General features: G+C 42.1%; 1 protein-coding gene across 3 annotated transcripts in view; it reads left to right on the top strand.

Annotated features, from left to right (window-relative positions):
* amot (angiomotin) overlaps positions 1-22,307 on the top strand; it is a 50,162-nt gene extending 27,855 nt beyond the window's left edge. For all 3 annotated transcript variants that reach the window (XM_084177843.1, XM_084177842.1, XM_084177841.1), the window contains 8 exons: positions 3,798-3,942; positions 5,737-5,829; positions 7,272-7,417; positions 10,927-11,076; positions 11,639-11,967; positions 12,325-12,560; positions 13,302-13,550; positions 15,978-22,307. In XM_084177843.1, coding sequence (XP_084033969.1) covers positions 3,798-3,942; positions 5,737-5,829; positions 7,272-7,417; positions 10,927-11,076; positions 11,639-11,967; positions 12,325-12,560; positions 13,302-13,550; positions 15,978-16,096 — 1,467 coding nt within the window. In that variant the 3' untranslated portion in view covers positions 16,097-22,307. The remainder of the gene's footprint in view (positions 1-3,797; positions 3,943-5,736; positions 5,830-7,271; positions 7,418-10,926; positions 11,077-11,638; positions 11,968-12,324; positions 12,561-13,301; positions 13,551-15,977) is intronic.
* The last annotated feature ends 59 nt before the right edge of the window (positions 22,308-22,366 follow it).

Below are 22,366 nucleotides of genomic sequence, written 5' to 3'. Positions count from 1 at the left end.
TTATTTATACTTTTACTTTTGATACTTAAGTATATTTTAGAAATTACATTTACTTTTGATACTTAAGTATATTTAAAACCAAATACTTTTAGACTTTTACTCAAGTAGGATTTTACTGGGTGACTTTCACTTTTACTTGAGTCATTTTCTATTAAGATATCTTTACTTTTACTCAAGTATGAAAATTGGGTACTTTTTCCACCACTGATTGACCATTAATTCGCATACAAGCCGCTGATGCACATCTTTGGAACATCTACATTGAAAAAAGTCTAATAAATCAATTTAATATACACAATCACAATAAATCCATTATTTATTTTAGGCAGGTCTAAAGAAACATTATGATATGAAGAAAATGTATTTCAGAAGAACAGAATATGAGTTGGCCTACTGCATGTTATCTGGGTATACACCATGCCATAGGCTGTAGGCTAGTTAATTTCGCAGACAAGATATGCTTATAATCTTGTACATTATTTTATATTATATGATTTTATAATAATAAGAATATAATTTAACTTAGCTGAATAAAATAGAAAAAATATTCTTCCCATTCCGGAGTGAGCGCTCATATGAAGTAGATATGTTGAGTGTAAAAGTGATCATTTGAAACAGGTCCTATATGCTAGAGTTTGAGTTATTTGGCAACTTTAGTTGTGAATGATGCAAACCTTAGAATGTCTTAGAAATCAAAACCATATATGGGCTGCAAGATGCGACTATAGGCTATTGATGATTTGAAAAAGTTGCAAAAAAAAGCTTGTGCTCGGTTCCTTTCCTCAGGCTGCACACTCTTTTTTTCTCATCAAGTGATCATATTTTCACCTATCAGTCTTTTCTCAATTAAATCTTGCCTTGCTTAATATTAGCAGCTGATAAATAAAATAGTATCAGCTGGGATCCTCCTCTTTAAAGTGGCAACCATCAAAACTCTGCTTTCACACGGGATTGCATATAGAAATGTCTGGGTTTTTAAGAACACTTATTTCACTCCACGCATCAATCACTGTTTGAGAAGCATGCAGCCTCTCGCTGCGCGACAGGTGGTGATATTCCGCCCAGACTCTGTATGCCATGGGCTCTCCAACCCTGTTCCTGCAGCTACCCAGTGCTTAATTTGGGAAACCAAGTGAAATCTGTTCGGGAACATCGATAGTAACATGTTTTCACAACAAAACATATTTCATTAAACTGTTGACAGCCCCTCTCTCTGCGCACTCAAGAACGGAATGGAGGAGGAGATGGAAACGCACAGTGGTGGGTGTTTGATGTCATGTTTCGATTGCATTTGCATTGATGTCCGAGTGGTTAGAAGGACAATAGAGCGCTGAGTACCAGGACCCGGTTTCCCGATAGCGATGGAATTTAGGCTTACGAGTGTTTTAACTATGCATCTTTGCTACAACGGCTGAAAATGTAACATGCGTTTCCCAAAACACCACACAGAGAGAATGTTCGCTAAGTACGTCGTTGAGGCATGTGTCGATACCGAAAGGATCGAAAGAAAGGAAGCACTGCTCTCGGATCAGCGTTCTCCCTTTCCAATCTTACCTTAACATTATAATTATTCCACAATACTGATGACGGATCAGCTCCTAGAGTTATATCACATATGGCTACAAATATTGAGGCAGCTTATTCTAATGCTTAATCAATAATAATGCACTTAATCAAGATTTGGCACATCATTGTGCACATTACACATCATGTTAAAAATTTGACATTAGCCTATAAATAGCTAAAAAAAACAATTAAATTAACATGACATTTATTTCATTATCATTCTAAAATATAGGTCTATGTAGCCTATACTGTATTTATCTTTTAATACAGTCATCTCCGTTTTCATTTATATCCTTCACTTGTTATGCAAAGAAATAGGCAACTTTGTATTTGTAGTCACTGTTACATTCGTCTCTGAAGTTATCAGGGTAACAGAAAGACAGATAAACATCTTGATTTTGTGCTTAGCATAGATCTTCTGTGTATAAAGTGACGTGGAAGGGCAAAAAAAGCATCTGACAACGTACTTAACGGTTCTACGAGTGGTCTGAGGCAGTCGTTAAAGAGCGTTTTCAAGAGCAACTTTAGTAAGGATAGTTTTTTGAAACTGCTTGGAGATTTAACGATGCTCTTAAGGTTCTAACATGAACATAGCCTTAAGATGCTTTTGGTAAACCGAGCTCAGGGCATTAGCGGCCTGACGGTCGTTAGCGAGTTGGGTACACCAACGCATGTCCAGAGTACATAAAAGGAGATTACGGTGACTCAATGGTCACGTGGAATTTGACTGCGGTTATGACTCATGACTGCCGGTGTGGCGGTAATATGCTCACCGCAACAGCCCTAGGTGCAAATAGCTAAATGAGAGAGCAGCCGTGGGAATCACATCAATGCTCTATGTAGGCAAGCTATCAATAATAAGTGATATCCGTATCACCCGTAGGCTAGACCATTGCTGTCATCCTTACCTCCAAGCATTTATTCAAATTAAATAATCTTTGGATGCCGACTATGGAGGACTAAAAGTGCCACAATTAAATAAATAAATACACCATTAAATAATTACTTAAATGTGTCATTAATTAATTCAAATTAGAATTAAATACATAAATGTGTAATTAAATGTATCATTAATTAATTCAAATACCGATTCATTTTATGTAAAATAAATATATAATTATTTCACTATTTACATTTACATTTCATGATCCTGCATTGCAGTGATTCATGAATTACTTAAAACTGTCAAACTGACCCATCAAAAGTTGGTAGGCGGAACCTAACGCCTGATTGGTTACCCTCTGCATCAAGCCAAGACAAATCAATTCCGGATAATGTCAGCAGGTCCTGCTTCTACATCCTCTGCTAAGTTTAAAATGTCTCTAACCAACTCCCTGGAAAGTTCACGGAGATCCTCCATTGTCTCTATCCAGGTTGGCCTACTCTACTTAAGACCAAAGCAATGGATCAGACTAGATTCGCGTTAGCCCCGCCCACTGACTTTGATGGGTCAGTTTGACAGTTTTAAGTAATTCATGAATCACTGCAATGCAGGATCATGAAATGTAAATGTAAATAGTGAAATAATTATATATGTATTTTACATAAAATGAATCGGTATTTGAATTAATTAATGATACATTTAATTACACATTTATGTATTTAATTCTAATTTTAATTAATTAATGACACATTTAAGTAATTATTTAATGGTGTATTTATTTATTTAATTGTGGCACTTTTAGTCCTCCATAGCCGACAGCAGTTGCACCATTGGAAGACACATCTTGGACTGTAGCCTACAAAAGCCCATTCCTGGTCTTTTCCTGCGATCCCATCAAATGCATTTGGTGTGTCATCATAGTGGTCTCTGATTTGTGATCACACTGGCTCAGGCGGAACAAATTTAAGCTTGCGCCTTTTTTCAATGTTGAAAACAGAAAGGTGTCAAATAATTTCTGAATTTAAAACGAATCCTAGAAGTAATCATCTAGTTTTTCAAAAGTATCTGTAATCTGATTACAATATTTTTGCTGGTAATGTAACTGATTATAGTTAGTTTTTTTGTAATCTGTTACAACCCTGAGAGTCACTATGTTGGGCACTTCATGTAGATCTGAAACGTTTGGATGGCTATAAGAAGTGTGGTTATATTTCCACCTTTCCCTCTTCTGCCATACTGCTTACACCCATCCAATCCTTTTAGATCCACACAAGTGGCTAGGGGTGGATTTGGAATTGGGCATAACTCCCCCCCCCCCCTCTCTCTCTCTCTCTCTCTCCCTGGTCAGTTGGAGACAGAGATCACGTTGGTGTCTGAGGCCTACGAAAACCTGGCCAAGTCATCCACTAAAAGGGAGGCTCTGGAGAAGACCATGAGGAACAAGCTGGAGCTGGAGGTGCGCAGGCTGCACGACTTCAACAGGGACCTCAGAGGTATTAGGTCACAATCAGCTGGAATGTCCATGGCATGCATACATATCCATTATGTAGGTTACCAGGTCCTGCTGGTCAAAATAATAGTTTAATGTTCAAAGGATACCTGTTCATGGATTTATGGCAGTAGATGAAACCTATTCCAAGCTACATTTATAAAAAAAAAAATAAAAAAAACTTTTTAGGAGGTAAGTGTGTGGTTTGTGTCCTTTCTGCATTAGATTTGGGATACCTCAATAGCGTTGCCTGCATATTTGTTCAGTAGTATTTATTCATGTTTAGAAGCTGTGTTTGCATTGATTGCACTGGTATGTTTGATTTGAATGGATTTTCTGAGGACTTGGAGATATCCAGCTTTCACCAATTTCGTCTGGTCCGGTTTATGAGCATTTTACAGTGATGTGATGTTGAAACTGGTCTTGTTCATAATGGTACTACTGTGCATTGACTGTGGCACAGAGAAAAAGTACTGAGCAAAAGTAAAAGAGCAATCAATTGGTTGATCTGTTAATGAATCAATATGATCAATCAATGGGATATGTTAGTGTTTACAGGCAGTCCAAAGTCTCAACTTCATACCTTACTATAAAGAAGACCAAAGACCCTTAGAGTTCCAATCTTCACTCTCTGTTTCTGTACGAAGTGCTGAGCGGAAGCCCAGTGGGTGGGGGCAGTTTCATGTCTCTACTTTCTACCTCACTAAGCTCTTCAGTCCTGCAGAGGAAAGAAAAACCTCCATTCATGGCTCCCTGCCCAGATCGGGTCCATGGCTCCCTGGCTCTCTGCCTAGCCCGGTCCATGGAGAGATTCCATGCTTTTACAACAAATCGCAAAGAAACCTTTTTTTAGGTCTCTCCTTCCTCTCTTTTTTTTCTCCTATCGTATTGGCAGCCTTATACATGTGAAATGGATATCTCGCTTCACTTTCGTGGGTTTAGGGTAAATGTATATCCCACTCATTGTTCTGTTTCGAGAAACACAGGGAATGGAAATGGAACATCTGAATATTTGTTTCAGGAATGCTCTCTGTGGATGTTTCATGGCCCAGCCTGGTTGACTTAACACTCAACTAAATATTATTTTAACGTTTGGACCAGAAATAATGGCCTGTTTTGTTTCAGGCCAATTTTCTCCTGACTCCATTAGAGAATGAGGACCTCCTCCTCTCCCTCTGCGGGGAAATGTGTGCATGTGAAGTTATTGTTTTATTTTTGTTTTCTCCATTTTGCCGAGCAACCGGGCCCCAAGGCGTTTTATGTGCGTGGAACGAAGGCTGGGATCTTAAGAACTTAAGTTCCACGTCGACTCCGAGTCCAGGCCTATTAAATTCTCTTCAGAGGATTGTGAATTCCCTCCACCTCCATATTCACTTAAATCCATGGCCCCTCTGTCTGTATGGCTACATTTACACAATCACAGAGCTGTATGTTGAAAGTCTGATTGAGCTGTTTAATAGCACCAAAATCCCCATACATACCATGCATATCCTGCATATTAACTAGAGGATGACCACATTGAATGTGCAACTCTGCAAAGAGTTTAACAGTGTTCTCTTTAAGGAGCTTAATTCCCCAGTTTGAACATGTGTCTTGCCATTTTATGATCTAATTTCCTGCAAAGATTTGATTTATGAGAATTAGAGCATATTTGTGTATGCCTTTGTGTGCGCGCGCACAAGTTTGCATGCATGTGTGTGTTCACAGGCATTTGTGTGTGCTCAGAGTGTGTCTCTTTGGCCACTAGACCCTCAGGCTGGCTCTGACCTGACTTTGGCAATGACATTCTCTGTTGCAGAGCGAATGGAAACTGCCAACAAGCAGCTAGCTGCTAAGGAGTGTGAGGGATCGGAAGACAACCGCAAGACCATCTCTCAGCTACTCACCCAGAGTGAGTACATCACTAACACAGCTACCAGGGAACACCAGGCCAGGCCTCTCCAACATTCTACATCCACTCTGAACATACCTCTGTGTGGCCTCATCAGTTAGGAACATAACCAGGCAAAGGGTCTGTGGTACATGTACTGTAGAACACTACATATCCACTAGAAATGTCATTCAAGTCACTGTTTTTAAAGGTCCAATGCAGCCATTTTTATCTCAATATCAAATCATTTCTGGTTAACAATGAAGTACCTTACTGTGATTGTGTTCAATTAAAATGTTTGAAAATAAACAAAAATAGCTTTTTAGCAAAGATACATTTTGCTAGGACTGTCTGGGAGTGGTTTGAGTGGAGAGGGGAAACCTGAAAACTAGCTTTTATTGGCAGAGAGGTTTGGAACTCTCTTTCTTATTGGTCTATTAACAAATGTACCGCCTGGTGATGTCACCAAGCAGGCCAAAACTCCATCCCACCAAAACAGGCAGAAATGTCAGGCTGTCTTTTCAAACAGCTCTTACACTATAAGGGCATTATCATAATTTTCACAATTTCACAGTATTTTTCCAACCTCATACTGTGGAAATATACACTGGGTATACCAAACATTAGGAAAACCTTCCTAATATTGAGTTGCACCCCCTTGCCCCCGCCCCCGCCCTCGCCTTCAGAACAGCCTCAATTTGTCGGGGCATGGACTCTACAAGGTGTTGAAAGCTTTCAACAAGGATGCTGGCCAATGTTGACTCCAATGCTTCCCACAGTTGTGTCAAGTTGGCTGGATGTCCTTTGGGTGGTGGACCATTCTTGATACACACGGGAAACTGTTGAGCGTGAAAAACCCAGCAGCGTTGCAGTTCTTGACACAAATTGGTGCGCCTGGCACCTATTACCATACCCTGTTTAAAGGCACTTAAATATTTTGTCTTGCCTGTTCACCCTCTGAATGGCACACGTACACAATCCATGTCTCAATTGTCTCAAGGCTTAAAAAACCTTTAACCTGTCTCTTCCCCTTCATCTACACTGATTGAAGTGGATTTAACAGGTGACATCAATAAGGGATCATAGCTTTTACCTGGTCAGTCTATGTCATGGAAAACATTTTATACAATGTTTTGTATACTCAGTGTATATAAAACACAGGAAAACTACATTTTTGACTGCACTGGGCCTTTACCAAAAATGACACACACACAAAACACATAGTTTACGATGTTTAGTTCATATGGGCAGTGTCATTTAAGAAAGTAAGCTCATTGAAATGAAAAGGAACCTTCACACACTCAGGATCAATGTACAATTTTACATTTGTTAGGCAGAGCTTTCGGTCATCAGACCTTCATCAGAGCAAAAAGTAAGCTCATGACATAACTACTTTAGTAAATGAAAGGAAGATCCCTTCTTCAGAGGGCTAGTCTTCAGTGTGTTGTGTATGTGTCTCCCAGACAAAGAGACGGTGCGTGAGAAGGAGAAGCTGGAGATAGAGCTGAACGCCCTGCGCTCCACCACGGACGACCAGAGACGACACATCGAGATCAGAGATCAGGCTCTCAACAACGCCCAGGCCAAAGTAGTCAAACTAGAGGAAGAGGTGAGGATCTTACTTAGTCTAACAAGCTTTATGTATCATAATGTTCTCACTGTTGCTTCATGAAGCTGCATTGTTGGTTAAGGGCTTGTAAGTAAGCATTTCACTGTAAGGTCTACACCTGTTTTATTCGGCGCATGTGGCAAATAAAATTTGATTTGAATAGGTGATATAAGAAATGTCTTGGATACTTGAGTTCATCCTGGCATGAGTTCAGTTGATTGAGCTCGACGTAATCTCGGTTACCCAGAAGTAAAGTTCTATCACGAAAGTTTGTCAATTCCTTTTTTCTTCTGGGGGGATGTCAATAACAATTATGATTACCTTTGTGAAAAGGAAGGAAGCGAAGTCTCCTCCCTCGCAAACGGAAACTCTCGGCCAAACCCCTCCCTTCTGCTAATTTCACCCATGTTTATCATGGCCAAAAAGCAAATGCCTGTTTTCATGAATTTTACGATAGACAATTTTGAATTTGTGGATGTGGAATCTAGTGGAAACCTCTTATCATCCGCACACGGCTTGAAAATCACCTTCACCCAATCCTGATTTGTCCAAATAATCAACGACGAAAACCCAAAACCAGGAACTACTGCTGCTCATAATCACATAGCCTTGACAGATTCTCGCCGTTTTATCTGTCCACGAGAGGTTAAGTTCGAGGGTATATTTATGCCCCCTGATGGACAAGCATAGGCATGACTTTCTGTTGAGTGTAAAATGGTCTAGCTATCTTCCCTGTCTTTCTCTGGTTGTGTCACCATGTCATCCATCCTATCACCTGGTATTGATTACATTATTGGCTGATGACAGGGTCTGGTATGTGTTCAGTTGTCATCCATGGGGTTGGTTTGCACTGTTTAGAAGGTAAGATCGAAGACTGCAAAGTGGGTTTACATTTACTCAAAACATAATTTCTTGTTAACGAAGCAACTGCTACTAGTCCTCAGATCCAAAACAGTGAAAACTACAAACAATCCCAAAAATAAAGCTCCTTCCTCTTTGAAGTTGCTTCCCTCAGAAGTCAGTGTTTCTGATAAGATCAGTATGTCCCACTACAGTGAGCAGATAGCTGTCCCTGATGACTAGAGGCTAGATCACCCCTGCCCCTGGTCTAGCCTGCTAGAGGCCAGAGGAATGCAAAAGGCCTCTGTGGCCTTGTGTGGGCCTGGACAGAACTCCCCTGTGGAAAACTGGAGCTGCTCCGAGCATTGATGCCCCTGGCTGGTTGGTTCTGTTGGTTGGCTGGTAATGTGTCTGAAATAGCCTGGCCACAGCCCAGAGGGCCAGTTAGCCAGGGGGCTGAGTGGAGCGGGAAACGGACCGGTAGTGTCCTAAAAAGCACAGGGCTGCTCCGCTTCTTCTGCCCGGCACCACCACAAACGCCTGCTTGTTTCCCCGAACAAAGGCTGTTGAGATGGAGTTTTATATTTGCCATGAAAGAGCTCTGAACAGGGCCAGATTCTTTGCCTGCTCTCTCTCTCCTCTGTGTGGGAACATTGTATATGCTTCTCTATTTCTCCCTCTTTCTCTCTTTTCCTCTCTTTCTTTACAGAGAGTCTCCCTGAGCTAAATCAGTCCATTGAGTGGAGCCACAGTTATAGCTCCTGCTGCAGTTCAAAGGGGCTGCAGTGCAGAGGGACTTTGAGACATAGGCATTGGGTACACAATAACTGCATTATCTTGGAGTGGGCTGTTGGGGTTGGTCACTGGGTGGGGGTTGTTTGGAGCAGTGGCGGTCAGTGCCGTTTATGATGAGGGAGGACAACTTTTTTTTTTAATGAGCATGGCCTTATTTCTATTACAGCATGTTGGATGACTGTCATTCATATTCCATTCACCCAGTTCAATATAACATCGATAGGTTTAGGCTACTACATGATACTCACATTTCCCCTATACCAATCATGAGGTTGCTACAACCTAGACTATGAATGAAAGTTTACAACATACTGTAGGTGCACACAGGTCGAGAGAAACATTTGAGATGACAGACAGTGACACATGGATAGACAGTGACACATTCAATACCGCCTTGCACGCTCTTGCCTGCATCTAGCTTATCTAGGGTGTAATCATTAGTTCAACAGTTGCAAACGAGAGTTTCTATTGGACAAATTCTGGTATTTTTATCCCCGTTTAAGAAACGTTTTTCAACAGAATCGGCAGAATGAATACACCCCTGATCAGTCATAAACACAGTTCACTTTCATAGCAGCCACGTTGTATTCCTTCTCGCCTCTATGCACTCTCCTCTCACCTTTTCCCTTCGTTTGTGGACTTAAATGAACAACACATCAGCTATATGTGACAAGTTGAAAAAACATTTCCAAGCCAAACCATGTCATAACCGTTACACACAGCCTACATCGTTGTCCCCATATTAGCTAAAGTAATGTCTTAGTCAACATAGCTAATATAACTAATGCGTTAGTAAACCCGCTACAATCATGCAGTAATGTTACAGTGTATAGTCAGTAAGCGTTACACCGGCGGGCCCCGGTGGCAATAAATTAATAAAACCAAAAGCTTACCTTGCTTACTTCGAAGGGTTCCAGTGTTGTTGGATAGTCATAGCCAGCTAGCTAACATAGCATCCCTCTGTTTGAGCCGGGTGTTTGAGTAACTAAACTAGCCAGCTGCATTTTCTAGCTAAGTAAGTGAAACTGAAAGTGAAAAGAAATGACACTCTCTCGCTTCTCCTTAATTTTTGAATAAATTAATTAACTATTGTCTTTCTCTCTCTTTGACTCAACTACTCACCACATGTTATGCACTGCAGTGCTAGCTAGCTGTAGTTTATGCTTTCATTACTAGATTAATTCTCTGATCCTTTGATTGGGTGGACAACATGTCAGTTCATGCTGCAAGAGCTCTGATAGGTTGGAGGACGTCCTCTGGAAGTTGTCATAATTACTGTGTAAGTCTATGGAAGGAGGTGAGAACCAAGAGCCTCCTAGGTTTTGTATTGAAGTCAATGTACCAAGAGGAGGACGGAAGCTAGCTGTCCTCCGGCTACACCATGGTGCTACCCTACAGAGTGGTGTTGAGGCTACTGTAGACTTTATTGCAAAACAGTGTTTTAATAAATTATTTGGTGACGTGAATATATTTAGTATATTTTTATCTAAAATTGATAACTTTTTCAATGTTTTACTTTTTTTTTTTTAAATGAAATTCACTGAGAAGGATGGTCCTCCCCTTCCTCCTCAGAGGAGCCTCTACTGGTTTGGAGGAAAGGGGGCAAGGGATGAAACAAAGTCTCACCTGTTTCCCTGTCTCCTCCCTGGCCGTATTTAACTCCTCGTCAAATACCTAATATGACTGAATAGGTGAGAGCAATTATATTGTGGCGCAAATAAGGTGAAACTATTGCTTTCACCAACCCAGTCAGAAGGGGACAAGTCGGGCTAAAAGGGGAGCAGGTTTCTGTAATGGAATGCAGACCCCCTACTTCCTGTCTACTTCCTTTCTGTGCCCTGACCACATACTGTCTGTGTTTTGTCTCTCTGCAGCTGAAGAAGAAGCAGGTGTATGTGGAGAAGGTGGAGCGCATGCAGCAGGCTCTGGCCCAGCTCCAGGCTGCCTGTGAGAAGAGAGAGCAGCTGGAGCACCGCTTACGCACGCGGCTGGAAAGGGAGCTGGAGTCACTGCGCATGCAGCAGGTGAGACATGCACAGTGTGTTAAAGACACTTGGAGACAAAGCAGTGTCTCAGCTGCAGTCAGCGTTAGCAGGGTGTCCTGACCCAGAATTTCAGGCTCTCCCTCTCCCAGTCCCAAAATATTATCTTCCATAAATTTCATTGTCTCTTCCTGTGTGTCCAAGCGGAGCACCACAGAATGTTTACCCATTACTAGAGCGCAGCCAGGTCCTCCAGGCCAGGGGGATGCTGGGAATGTGGGGGAAAGGTTGCAGCTGACAGAACACCAGAGGTTCTGTCTGGGAAGGGAGAGAGAGAGGAAGAGCAGCCGTATGTATATTTCATTCAAGCCTTTGGGAGCAGACAGACTGCCTGGTCAACAAAGACTACAGACAGACTTGGAGCCCTGCCTCTCTACCAGCCAGTGTTGGTAGGCAGCAATTGTGTGTATTTGTAATACAAATGCATCAGTGCCTGTGACTGCGAGTTGATGGCTCAATTGGATGGTGGTTGAGCTCTTGAATAATTGTGAGGTTTACCGACGACCATACCTTCCACCCCCATTGTCTCCCCTCCCCCATCCAGAGACAAGGGGGCTCCCAGAGCAGCAGCAGTGGTCAGGAGTACAGTGCCACGGCCCTGATGGAGCACCTGAGGGAGAAGGAGGAGAGAATCCTGGCCCTGGAGGCAGACATGACCAAGTGGGAGCAGAAATACCTGGAGGAGAGCGTCATGAGGCAGTTTGCCTTGGACGCCGCCGCCTCTGTCGCCACCCAGAGGGACACGTTGTCGTCGGTGATAAGCCACTCCCCCAGCAGCAGCTATGAGCAGCAGCTGTCAGTGGAGGCTCGTATCCAGAAGGAGGAGGAGGAGATCCTCATGGCCAACCGCCGCTGTCTAGACATGGAGAGCAGGTAAATAGCTGTGTTTTTGAGACACATTTTCGCAAGTCTATTCAGATCAACAGATCTTCAAAATGCCTGGAGAAGTGTTTAACCTATACATTTGATATAATATTAAATGTATTCTGTACAAACCACTGTACAGATACTATCCTTATCAGCCTAACACGACCACTTACCCTACCCCCATAACCTCAGTACAGCAAAGTAACCATGACCCCAGTCAAACCCAGTCTATAACTCTCATTGTTCTCACTGATCATACAGAACACAAAAGAAGTCCCTACGGTACATTTAATGCAGTCTGCACATTACAGGATGTTTTACTTCCTTTTATTTGAATAACTGTACTCATGTCCCGTCCCACAGGATCAAGAACCTGCACGCCCAGATCATTGAGAAGGATGCCATGATCAAGGTGCTCCACCAGCGTTCCAGGAAGGATCCCAGCAAGGACCGGGACGCCCAGGCCATCATGCGGCCCTCCAAATCCCTGATGTCCATCGTCAATACGGGTGGCTCTGGCCTGCTCTCCCACAGCCTTGGCCTCAGCAGCTCGCCCATCACAGAGGAGCGCAAGGACAGCAGCTGGAAGGGCAGCTTGGGTGGGAATGCTGTTGGTTTTCATGTTATGTTGTGTGCTATGTGCCACATGACAAAGGCTATTTAAATTTCCCCTTCTTATATTTGATGGATACATTTGAATTGAGTGGGGTAGATACTGGAACTGCAGACTTGAGGGGAGATTTCCAATAACACATTATTCCTTATATACCATATAGTGCACTACTTTTGACTAGACTCAGCCTAGGGCTCTTGTGAAAAGTAGTGCACTGTAAGGGGCATAGGGTGTAATTTCAGATGCAGGGTAGAGGGACAACAGCTGGAAATCTGGTTAGGAGGAAGAGGGCAGGGAGAGTACAGGAAGTTGATTCACAGGCCTCTGAGATGTGTTAGTCAGAACATGGTGATGGACAGACAAATGGGTGTGGAGGGTGTCAAGGACATGAATGGTCGTCAGCTGTGGGTATGGAATGTACAGTTCAGTAGTAATCATCAGGCTGAATAACAATCTCGTGGTCTTGAAGGAGGGTGGGAAGTTAAATATTATGCAATGGTGCTGTGCTGCTGGCTCTGCTGCTGGCTCACTCAGATTTTGATATTTTCAGTATGGACTGAATGAATGCTGCTTAATTGTTGTGTGTATTATGAATGTACTATGTGTTCTTATTTACTATCTACTTCAACTTGCTTCCATGTGCGTTAATACAAAAACTTGAGAGCTTGTCATGGGTAACCCAGCACCACCAGATGTCTTACAGGTCTCCTCTGTTCCCTCCCCTCAGGAGTTCTGTTGGGTCCAGAGTACCGTACTGACTCTCTGAGGGCAGAGTCCATCTCGTCATCTCCCTCCCCAGTCCTGCCCCTGACAGCGGGCCACTCTAAGACAGGCAGCAGGGACAGCTGCACCCAGACAGACAAGGGTCAGGGTCAGGAGGCTAGCAGCAAGCCCAGCACCCCAGCCCTGCAGAGCATGACCCTGCCAAGCCGACTCTCCAGCCCCAGCCCTGTTTACATACCAGACCGCATCGCAGGTACAGTAGGACAGGGCAAGCTGCCATCTTTAGGGCTATGTTACAGTATATTACATTAGAGATTTTTTTTTGTAGTCCGCCGTGGACACAAGTAGGGCCAGGGGTTTTTCCTGACCACAGGTCCTAATTATAGGCTTTAATTATAGCCTTTAACTAGGGTCCAGAGTCAGACCCAGTTAATATTGAGTGTTTGCTGTCTGCAATTTGAGAAATATAAACGTTGAATTAATCTAGACCTGACCCACGAGGATGCCGCTGCAATGTGGAGTGCTAACGTTGCAGAATGGCAAACAACGCTTGTGATTGTTAGTGTGGCCCATCACTTCAGGCAATAGACTGACCTGAATCGTTTCTAGGAAAATGATCTAACCAAGAACAAATAGAGTTTTGTTTAAAATCTGTTTTGACGTGTTGCGAGACTAATTCAAGAAATAATCTAGGAACTACACATTTGTTTCAACCATTTAAAGAAGTGGAGTTATGAAACCAATACAGTAGCTGGAGGGGAAGTGGATAAGCGAGAGTGGGTCAGATGCTCTGGATGGGTAATATGGGGTCAAATATCCTATCAAATATAGTGTGCTGGATATTATTTTCTCTAAGGTAAATCACCTATTCCCTTTATAGTGCACCACTTACAGTGCCTTCAGAAAGTATTCACATTCCTTGACTTTTTCCACATTTTTTTGTGTTAGTCTGAATATTAAATGTATAACTTTTTTTTTTTTTTTTTTTGTCACTGTCCTACACACAATACCCCATAATGTAAAAGTGGATTTTTTAAAACAAATTAATACAAAATGAAAAGCTGAAATGTCTTGAGTCAATAAGTATTCAGCCCCTTTGTTATGGAAAGCCTAATTAAATTCAGGAGTAAAAATATGCTTAACAAGTCACAATAAGTGTTTAACAGGATTTTAGTGTTTAACAGGACTACCTCATCTCTGTACCCTGCACATACAATTATCTGTAAGGTCCCTCAGACGAGCAGTGAATTTCAAACATAGAATCAACCACAAAGACCAGGGAGGTTTTCCAATGCCTCACAAAGTAGGGCACCTATTGGTAGAAGCAGGCATTCAATATCCCTTTGAACATGGTGAAGTTATTTATTACACTTTGGATGGTGTATCTATACACCCAGTCACTACAAAGATACAGGTGTCCTTCCTAACTCAGTTGCCGGAGAAGAAGGAAACCGCTCAGGGATTTCACCATGAGGCCAATGGTGACTTTAAAACAGTTAGAGTTTAATGGCTGTGATAGCAAAAAACTGAGGATGGATCAACAACATTGTAGTTACTCCACAATACTAACCTAGTTGACAGAGTGAAAAGGATACAAATATTCCAAACATGCATCCTGTTTGCAACAAGGCACTAAAGTAATACTCCCAACAAATGTGGCATAACAATGTCCTGAATACATAGTGTTATGTTTGGGGCAAAAAACACAATGCAGAGTACCACTCTTCATATTTTCAAGCATGGTGGTGGCTGCATCATGTTATGGGTATGCTTGTAATCGATAAGGACTGGAGAGTTTTTCAGGATAAAAAAGAAACAGAATGAGGCTAAGCACAGGCAAAATCCTAGAGGAAAACCTGTTTCAGTCTGCTTTCCACCAAAAGCCTGGGAGATGAATTCACCTTTCAGCAGTACAATAACCTAAAACACAAGGCTAAATCTACACTGGAGCTGCTTACAAGAAGCCAGTGAATGTTCCTGAATGGCCAAGTTACAGTTTTGACTTAAATCTGCTTGAAAATCTATGGCAAGACCTGAAAAGGGTTGTCTAGCAATGATCAACAACCAATTTGACAGAGCTTAAAGAATTTTGAAAAGAGTAATGGCCAAATGTTGCACAATCCAGGTGTGGAAAGCTCTTAGAGACTTACATTTACATTTTTAGTCATTTAGCAGACGTTCTTATCCAGAGCGATTTACAGTTAAGTGAGTGCATACATTTTCATACTGGCCCCCCGTGGGAAACGAACCCACAACCCTGGCGTTGCAAGCGACATGCTCTACCAACTGAGCTACAGGGGTCCAGAAAGACTCACAGCTGTAATCACTGCCAGAGGTGCTTCTGCAAAGTATTGAATACTTATGTAAATTATATATTTCTGTATTTCATTTTCAATAAATGCGCTAAATTGTCTAAAAACATGTTTTCACTTTGTCATTATGGGGTATTGTGTGTAGATGGGTGAGGAGGAAAAATCTGTTTAATCCATTTTGAATTCAGGCTGTAACACAACAAAATGTTGAATAGGTCAAGGGGTATGAACACTTTCTGAAGGCACTGTATGTGGCTCTGGTCAAAAGTCGTGCTCTATATGTGGATTGGGGACTATGATGAGTCTTTGTTTTGGGGGTAGACGTTCCCTTTGATCAGTTGACTAACCTTCTCCCTGTGTGTCTGTAGATGTGCCTGTGTTCCATAGCAGTACCCTGGAGAGGCGCGCCCCTGTGCAGTCCCACCCCCAGCCCCCATCAGCCTCTCAACAGGAGGTGGACAACGACATGGTGGAGGTCCTCATCTGAACCTCAACTCCTGACCTCTGAACCGTGGCCTCTATACAGTGAGGGAAAAAAGTATTTGATCCCCTGCTGATTTTGTAAGTTTGCCCACTGACAAAGAAATGATCCGTCTATAATTGTAATGGTCGGTTTATTTGAACAGTGAGAGACAGAATAACTACAAAAACATCCAGAAAAACGCATGTAAAAAATTTTATAAATTGATTTGCAGGGAAATAAGTATTTGACCCCTCTGCAAAACATGACTTAGTACTTGGTGGCAAAACCCTTGTTGGCAATCACAGAGGTCAGACCTTTCTTGTAGTTGGCCACCAGGTTTGCACACATCTCAGGAGGGATTTTGTCCCACTCCTCTTTGCAGATCTTCTCCAAGTTATTAAGGTTTCGAGGCTGACGTTTGGCAACTCGAACCTTCAGCTCCCTCCACAGATTTTCTATGGGATTAAGGTCTGGAGACTGGCTAGGCCACTCCAGGACCATAATGTGCTTCTTCTTGAGCCACTCCTTTGTTGCCTTGGCCATGTGTTTTGGGTAATTGACATGCTGGAATACCCATCCACGACCCATTTTCAATGCCCTGGCTGAGGGAAGGAGGTTCTCACCCAAGATTTGACGGTACATGGCCCTGTCCATCGTCCCTTTGATGCAGTGAAGTTGTCCTGTCCCCTTAGCAGAAAAACACCCCCAAAGCATAATGTTTCCACTTCCATGTTTGACGGTGGGGATGGTGTTCTTGGGGTCATAGGCAGCATTCCTCCTCCTCCAAACACGGCGAGTTGAGTTGATGCCAAAGGGCTCCATTTTGGTCTCATCTGACCACAACACTTTCACCCAGTTCTCCTCTGAATCATTCAGATGTTCATTGGCAAACTTCAGACGGGCATGTATATGTGCTTTCTTGAGCAGGGGGAACTTGCGGGCGCTGCAGGATTTCAGTCCTTCACAGCGTAGTGTGTTACCAATTGTTTTCTTGGTGACTATGGTCCCAGCTGCCTTGAGATCATTGACAAGATCCTCCCGTGTAGTTCTGGGCTGATTCCTCACCGTTCTCATGATCATTGCAACTCCACGAGGTGAGATCTTGCATGGAGCCCCAGGCTGAGGGAGATTGACAGTTCTTTTGTGTTTCTTCCATTTGCAAATAATCGCACCAACTGTTGTCACCTTCTCACCAAGCTGCTTGGCGATGGTCTTGTAGCCCATTCCAGCCTTATGTAGGTCTACAATCTTGTCCCTGACATCCTTGGAGAGCTCTTTGGTCTTGGCCATGGTGGAGAGTTTGGAATCTGATTGATTGCTTCTGTGGACAGGTGTCTTTTATACAGGTAACAAACTGAGATTAGGAGCACTCCCTTTAAGAGTGTGCTCCTAATCTCAGCTCGTTACCTGTATAAAAGACACCTGGGAGCCAGAAATCTTTCTGATTGAGAGGGGGTCAAATACTTATTTCCCTCATTAAAATGCAAATCAATTTATAACATTTTTGACATGCGTTTTTCTGAAATTTTTGTTGTTGTTATTCTGTCTCTCACTGTTCAAATAAATATACCATTAAAATTATAGACAGATCATTTCTTTGTCAGTGGGCAAATGTGCAAAATCAGCAGGGGATCAAATACTTTTTTCCCTCACTGTAGGTCACAGGACAGGACGGAGGGCAATGTGTGTTTGTGCACAATCGATACACACAAACACATTCATACATACACTTTCAAAATAGGTGAAGGATTACTTTTTTTCTTTAAAAAAAATGTGTTTGGTGTTTAACTAGTTGTCTGGTGACCGAGGGTGTGTTAAAATGCACTACTTTTTTAGATGTGTTTTTAATTAGCAATACCGTGTACAGTTTGAGTTGGGAGGTTTTAGTGTCATCAGAATGATCCATTAACTCTCTTGTACAGTGTTGCTGGAGGCTATTGGTTAACTAGCCCCCTTGGACCAAATGTATTGGCTACCATTCGTTGCATTTATTGCACTACTTATTTTTCTGTGTGTTTCAAAAGTTTTTTTTTTTACGTTTAGTCTGACTTAGGTATTCTATTTATGTGTGGTAGTACATTATTCACCAATGTTAGATGTGGCACTTGGGTAATCAAAGATATATTGTAAACTACAAAACATTATTTTAACCTGTAAATACTGTATTTAGATACTGTATGTATGGCATGTGTATCATTTAACTGAACTGAATCGAATAGGTTTTTAGAAGCCATTCAGTTACATGGCACTGCCAGCCAAGGACCACAATGCACTGTTTAAAGTATTGGGGGCCCGGCCCCACATGTCACAGTGGAGAACTTGGGGGAGCGAGAATCACACATTTCTACTGTGGTCCAATGTGCTGCCTGTGTGACCCCACTGGATGGGGTCAGTCTCTTAAGTGCAGTAGAAGAGGTTTGGTGTTCACCTATGTGCCTATGCTTCAGTTATAAGGTTCAGTTAATTCATTCCAGTCTGGCTGGGTTTGGTTAGGGTCTTCTGCCCAGACTTGCTTCAAATGATATTAGGCCTAAAATAGTCCGTTGGGATTTTAACTTCTAGTTTATGCAACGATCAGACATTCTGGTAATCAGCTGTCCTTCTACACCTACACAAATTTACAAGCTTGATTAGCATTGTGTATATACAGTTTATTCAAAAGGTCTTCAGACCCCTTGACTTTTTCCACATTTTGTTACAATACAGCCTTATTCTAAAATGAATTACATCGTTTTTTCCCCTCATCAATTTGCACACAATACCGGATAATGACAAAGCAAAAACAGGTTTTTAGAGATTATTGCAAATGTATTAAACATAAAAAAATGGAAATATCACATTTACATAAGTATTCAGACCCTTTACTCAGTACTTTGTTGAAGCACCTTTGACAGCGATTACTGCCTCGAGTCTTCTTGGGTATGACGCTACAAGCTTGGCACACCTGTATTTTGGGAGTTTCTCCCATTCTTCTCTGCAGATCCTCTCAAGCTCTGTCAGGTTGGATGGGGAGCGTCGCTGCACAGCTATTTTCAGGTCCCTCCAGAGATGTTTGATCGGGTTCAAGTCCGGGCTCTGGCAATGACATTCAGAGACTTGTCCCGAAGCCACTCCTGCGTTGTCTTGGCTGTATGCTTAGGGTCATTGTTCTGTTGGAAGGTTAACCTTCGCACCAGTCTGAGGTCCTGAGCGCTCTGGAGCAGGTTTTCATTAAGGATCTCTCTGTACTTTGCTCTGTTCATCTTTCCCTCAATCCTGACTAGTCTCCCAGTCCCTGCTGCTGAAAAACATCCCCACAGCATGATGCTGCCACCACCATGCTTCACCGTAGGGATGGTGCCAGGTTTCCTCCAGACATGACGCTTGGCATTCAGGCCAAAGAGTTTAATCTTGGTTTCATCAGACCAGAGAATCTTGTTTCTCATGGTCTGAGAGTCCTTTAGGTGCCTTTTGGCAAACTCCAAGCGGGCTGTCATGTGCCTTTTACTGAAGAGTGGCTTCCGTCTGGCCACTCTACCATAAAGGCCTGATTGGTGGAGTGCTGCAGAGATGGTTGTCCTTCTGGAAGATTCTCCCATCTCCACAGAGGAACTCTGGAGCTCTGTCAGAGTGACCATCGGGTTCTTGGTCACCTCCCTGACCAAGGCCCTTCACCCCCGATTGCTCAGTTTGGCCAGGCGGCCAGCTCTAGGAAGAGTCTTGGTGGTTCCAAACTTCTTCCATTTAAGAATGATGGAGGCCACTGTGTTCTTGGGGACCTTCAATGCTGCAGAAATGTTTTGGTACCCTTCCCCAGATCTGTGTCTTGACACAATCCTGTCTCAGAGCTCTACGGACAATTCCTTTGACCTCATGGCCTGGTTTCTGCTCTGACATACACTGTCAACTGTGGGACCTTATATAGACAGGTGTGTGCCTTTCCAAATCATGTCCAATCAATTGAATTTACCACAAGTGGACTCCAATCACGTTGTAGAAACATCTCAAGAATGATCAATGGAAACAGGATGCACCTGAGCTCAATTTCGAGTCACAGAGCAAAGGGTCTGAATACTTATGTAAATAAGTGATTTTTAGGTTTAATACATTTGCAAACATTTATAAAAACCTGTTTTCGCTTCGTCATTATAGTGTATTGTGTGTAGATTGATGAGGAAAATGTTTCATTTCATCCATTTTAGAATAAGGCTGTAATGTAACAATGTGGAAAAAGTGAAGGGGTCTGAATACTTTCCGAATGCACTGTATATGACACTATAGGGCTGCCTTTAAAAGCAGACCAATTCTGATCTTTTTCCATTAATTGGTCTTTTGACCAATTAGATCAGCAATTGGTCTGGCTGTGTAAATGCAGCCTATGTGGTGATAAAATAGTGTTAGCAGTTGAAATCCAAGCCAGTTTCATAACTGCACATGTCCCTTGCTTTTGACCAAAGGTAACAGAATGAGTTTATCTATAGCTCGTTTTAAAGACAAGGATCATATATATATATATATATATATATATATATATATATATATAAATAATATATCACATCAGCAACTTTTTAACAGTGACTTTGAAATATTCACCCAGATCACAATCAAGGTAGCAGTTGTGAACATTTCCAATCCAAAGCCAAAAATGTGGGACCAAATAAACACTCCACCAGCCGGTCACCTAGGCTTGACCCCACTATCGTCTGTTGTTTCAAAAGTCTATAAGGGGGGCATAAAAAAAAAACACACAAAGGTCAACAATGTGTCTCATCAACAAATTGAACTTCCCCTGCTCAAACAAACTGTCCCCTCATATATACATTTCTCCAACCTGGCTGATGCTAGTAGGCCAGTGTTTAAGAAAACTATGTCAGTGTTGTAACTGAATGAAAAGCACATTTCCAGCACAGGAGGCAATTTCTCCCTGTCTAGTGTCAAGTTGGCTGTCCAGGATAGACAATGGACCCTGGGATTGGAGACTGAACATTGAGGTTGAATGCTTTTATTTTTTTTTATTTGCTGTTACATTTCAGCTGAGGCTCAGGGCCATACTACCGCATTTGGGGCCCCAGGGCACTGACCTCCGGGCATTTATAATGCTATTTTACACATTTGTCATGAGGCTAATAGAAAATGTTGCCGTTTTAAAGCTAATTTCCTGCAATTCTACACTTTTTGCCATGGGGCAGAGAAAAAATTTGCTTTTTTATAGCTTATATCAGGCTTTTGTTCACATTTTGCCATGAGGCTCAGAAAATGTTGCAGTTTTAAAGCAAATTTCCTGCTATTCTATCATATGCTATTTGGGGGGCCCCTGACCTCGTGGGGCCCCAACACCCCAAATGTATTTGTTTTTTGGGGGGATGGGGGACATGTGCCCTGCGTGCCCGTTCGGTAATCTGGCCATGCTTAGGCTCATTTGGATGGCTATCAGTTGCACTTGCTGTTTTACCGTATGTAAATCAAAAATGTTCAATGGTTACATTTTCAGAAGGCCAATGGATTTTAATATTCAACTTATTGGGAGAGCATTAAATGTTCTCTCATGGTGTGACTGACAATCATATAGACATTTCAAAGTCCCCAATATCAGGTAATGTACCAGCATGCACCTGAAGCTTCAGAAGATGTCATTTATACTTACATTAATTCAACTCTTAAAGCAAAGGTGTTCCACTTAAAATCTGTTCTGATAGCGACTCTTTGTTGTCCCACTCGAAGGCCAGTCCTTGAGTCTTGCTTCAAATTTCAACCCTAAATCATAAGGCCCTCTGTGTTCTGAGCCAGGAGCGGAAAAATATGTGCTGTTAAACAACAGACGATTTCACAAGTTCTCTCATGTTACAAGTGTTTAACATTTACATGTTTATGTCACAATGTGCGCAGTAAGTGCCTGCAGACCTGCCATATCAGTGTGGTGATGGGAATTATTCTCATCCAACTTTGTATTAACGTTTGTGGTCAATCAAGTTGCAGATAGTTGGTGAGTTTACCAGTACCATCTTTAAAGATTCTAGTATTTCGGTCCATTTTCACAAAGTCCATACAACAGACGCTGCTGTAAAATCGCCATTCATGTTTAATTAAATTGTAATTCTAATCAAGATTCTGGTTTTTACAAAAATCATCTCATGCCGTTTCTATTTGTGGTTTCACTTTGATGTACTCCTGACAATGTTCCAAATGTTTCAAGTGAGTTCTCTTGGTTTAGAATTAATTTAATTTTTTTGATAAATAAATATACAATGCGACTCATGTTTGTTCTGTGCATTATGCTCTATTGTAATGTACACTACACATTTATTTTAATTGGGT

Source organism: Coregonus lavaretus, assembly GCF_964263955.1.
Source record: "Coregonus lavaretus genome assembly, chromosome: 15".
Taxonomy (NCBI): domain Eukaryota; kingdom Metazoa; phylum Chordata; class Actinopteri; order Salmoniformes; family Salmonidae; genus Coregonus; species Coregonus lavaretus.
Note: the sequence above shows the minus strand (reverse complement) of the source record. Positions and strands in the feature narration are given on the sequence as shown.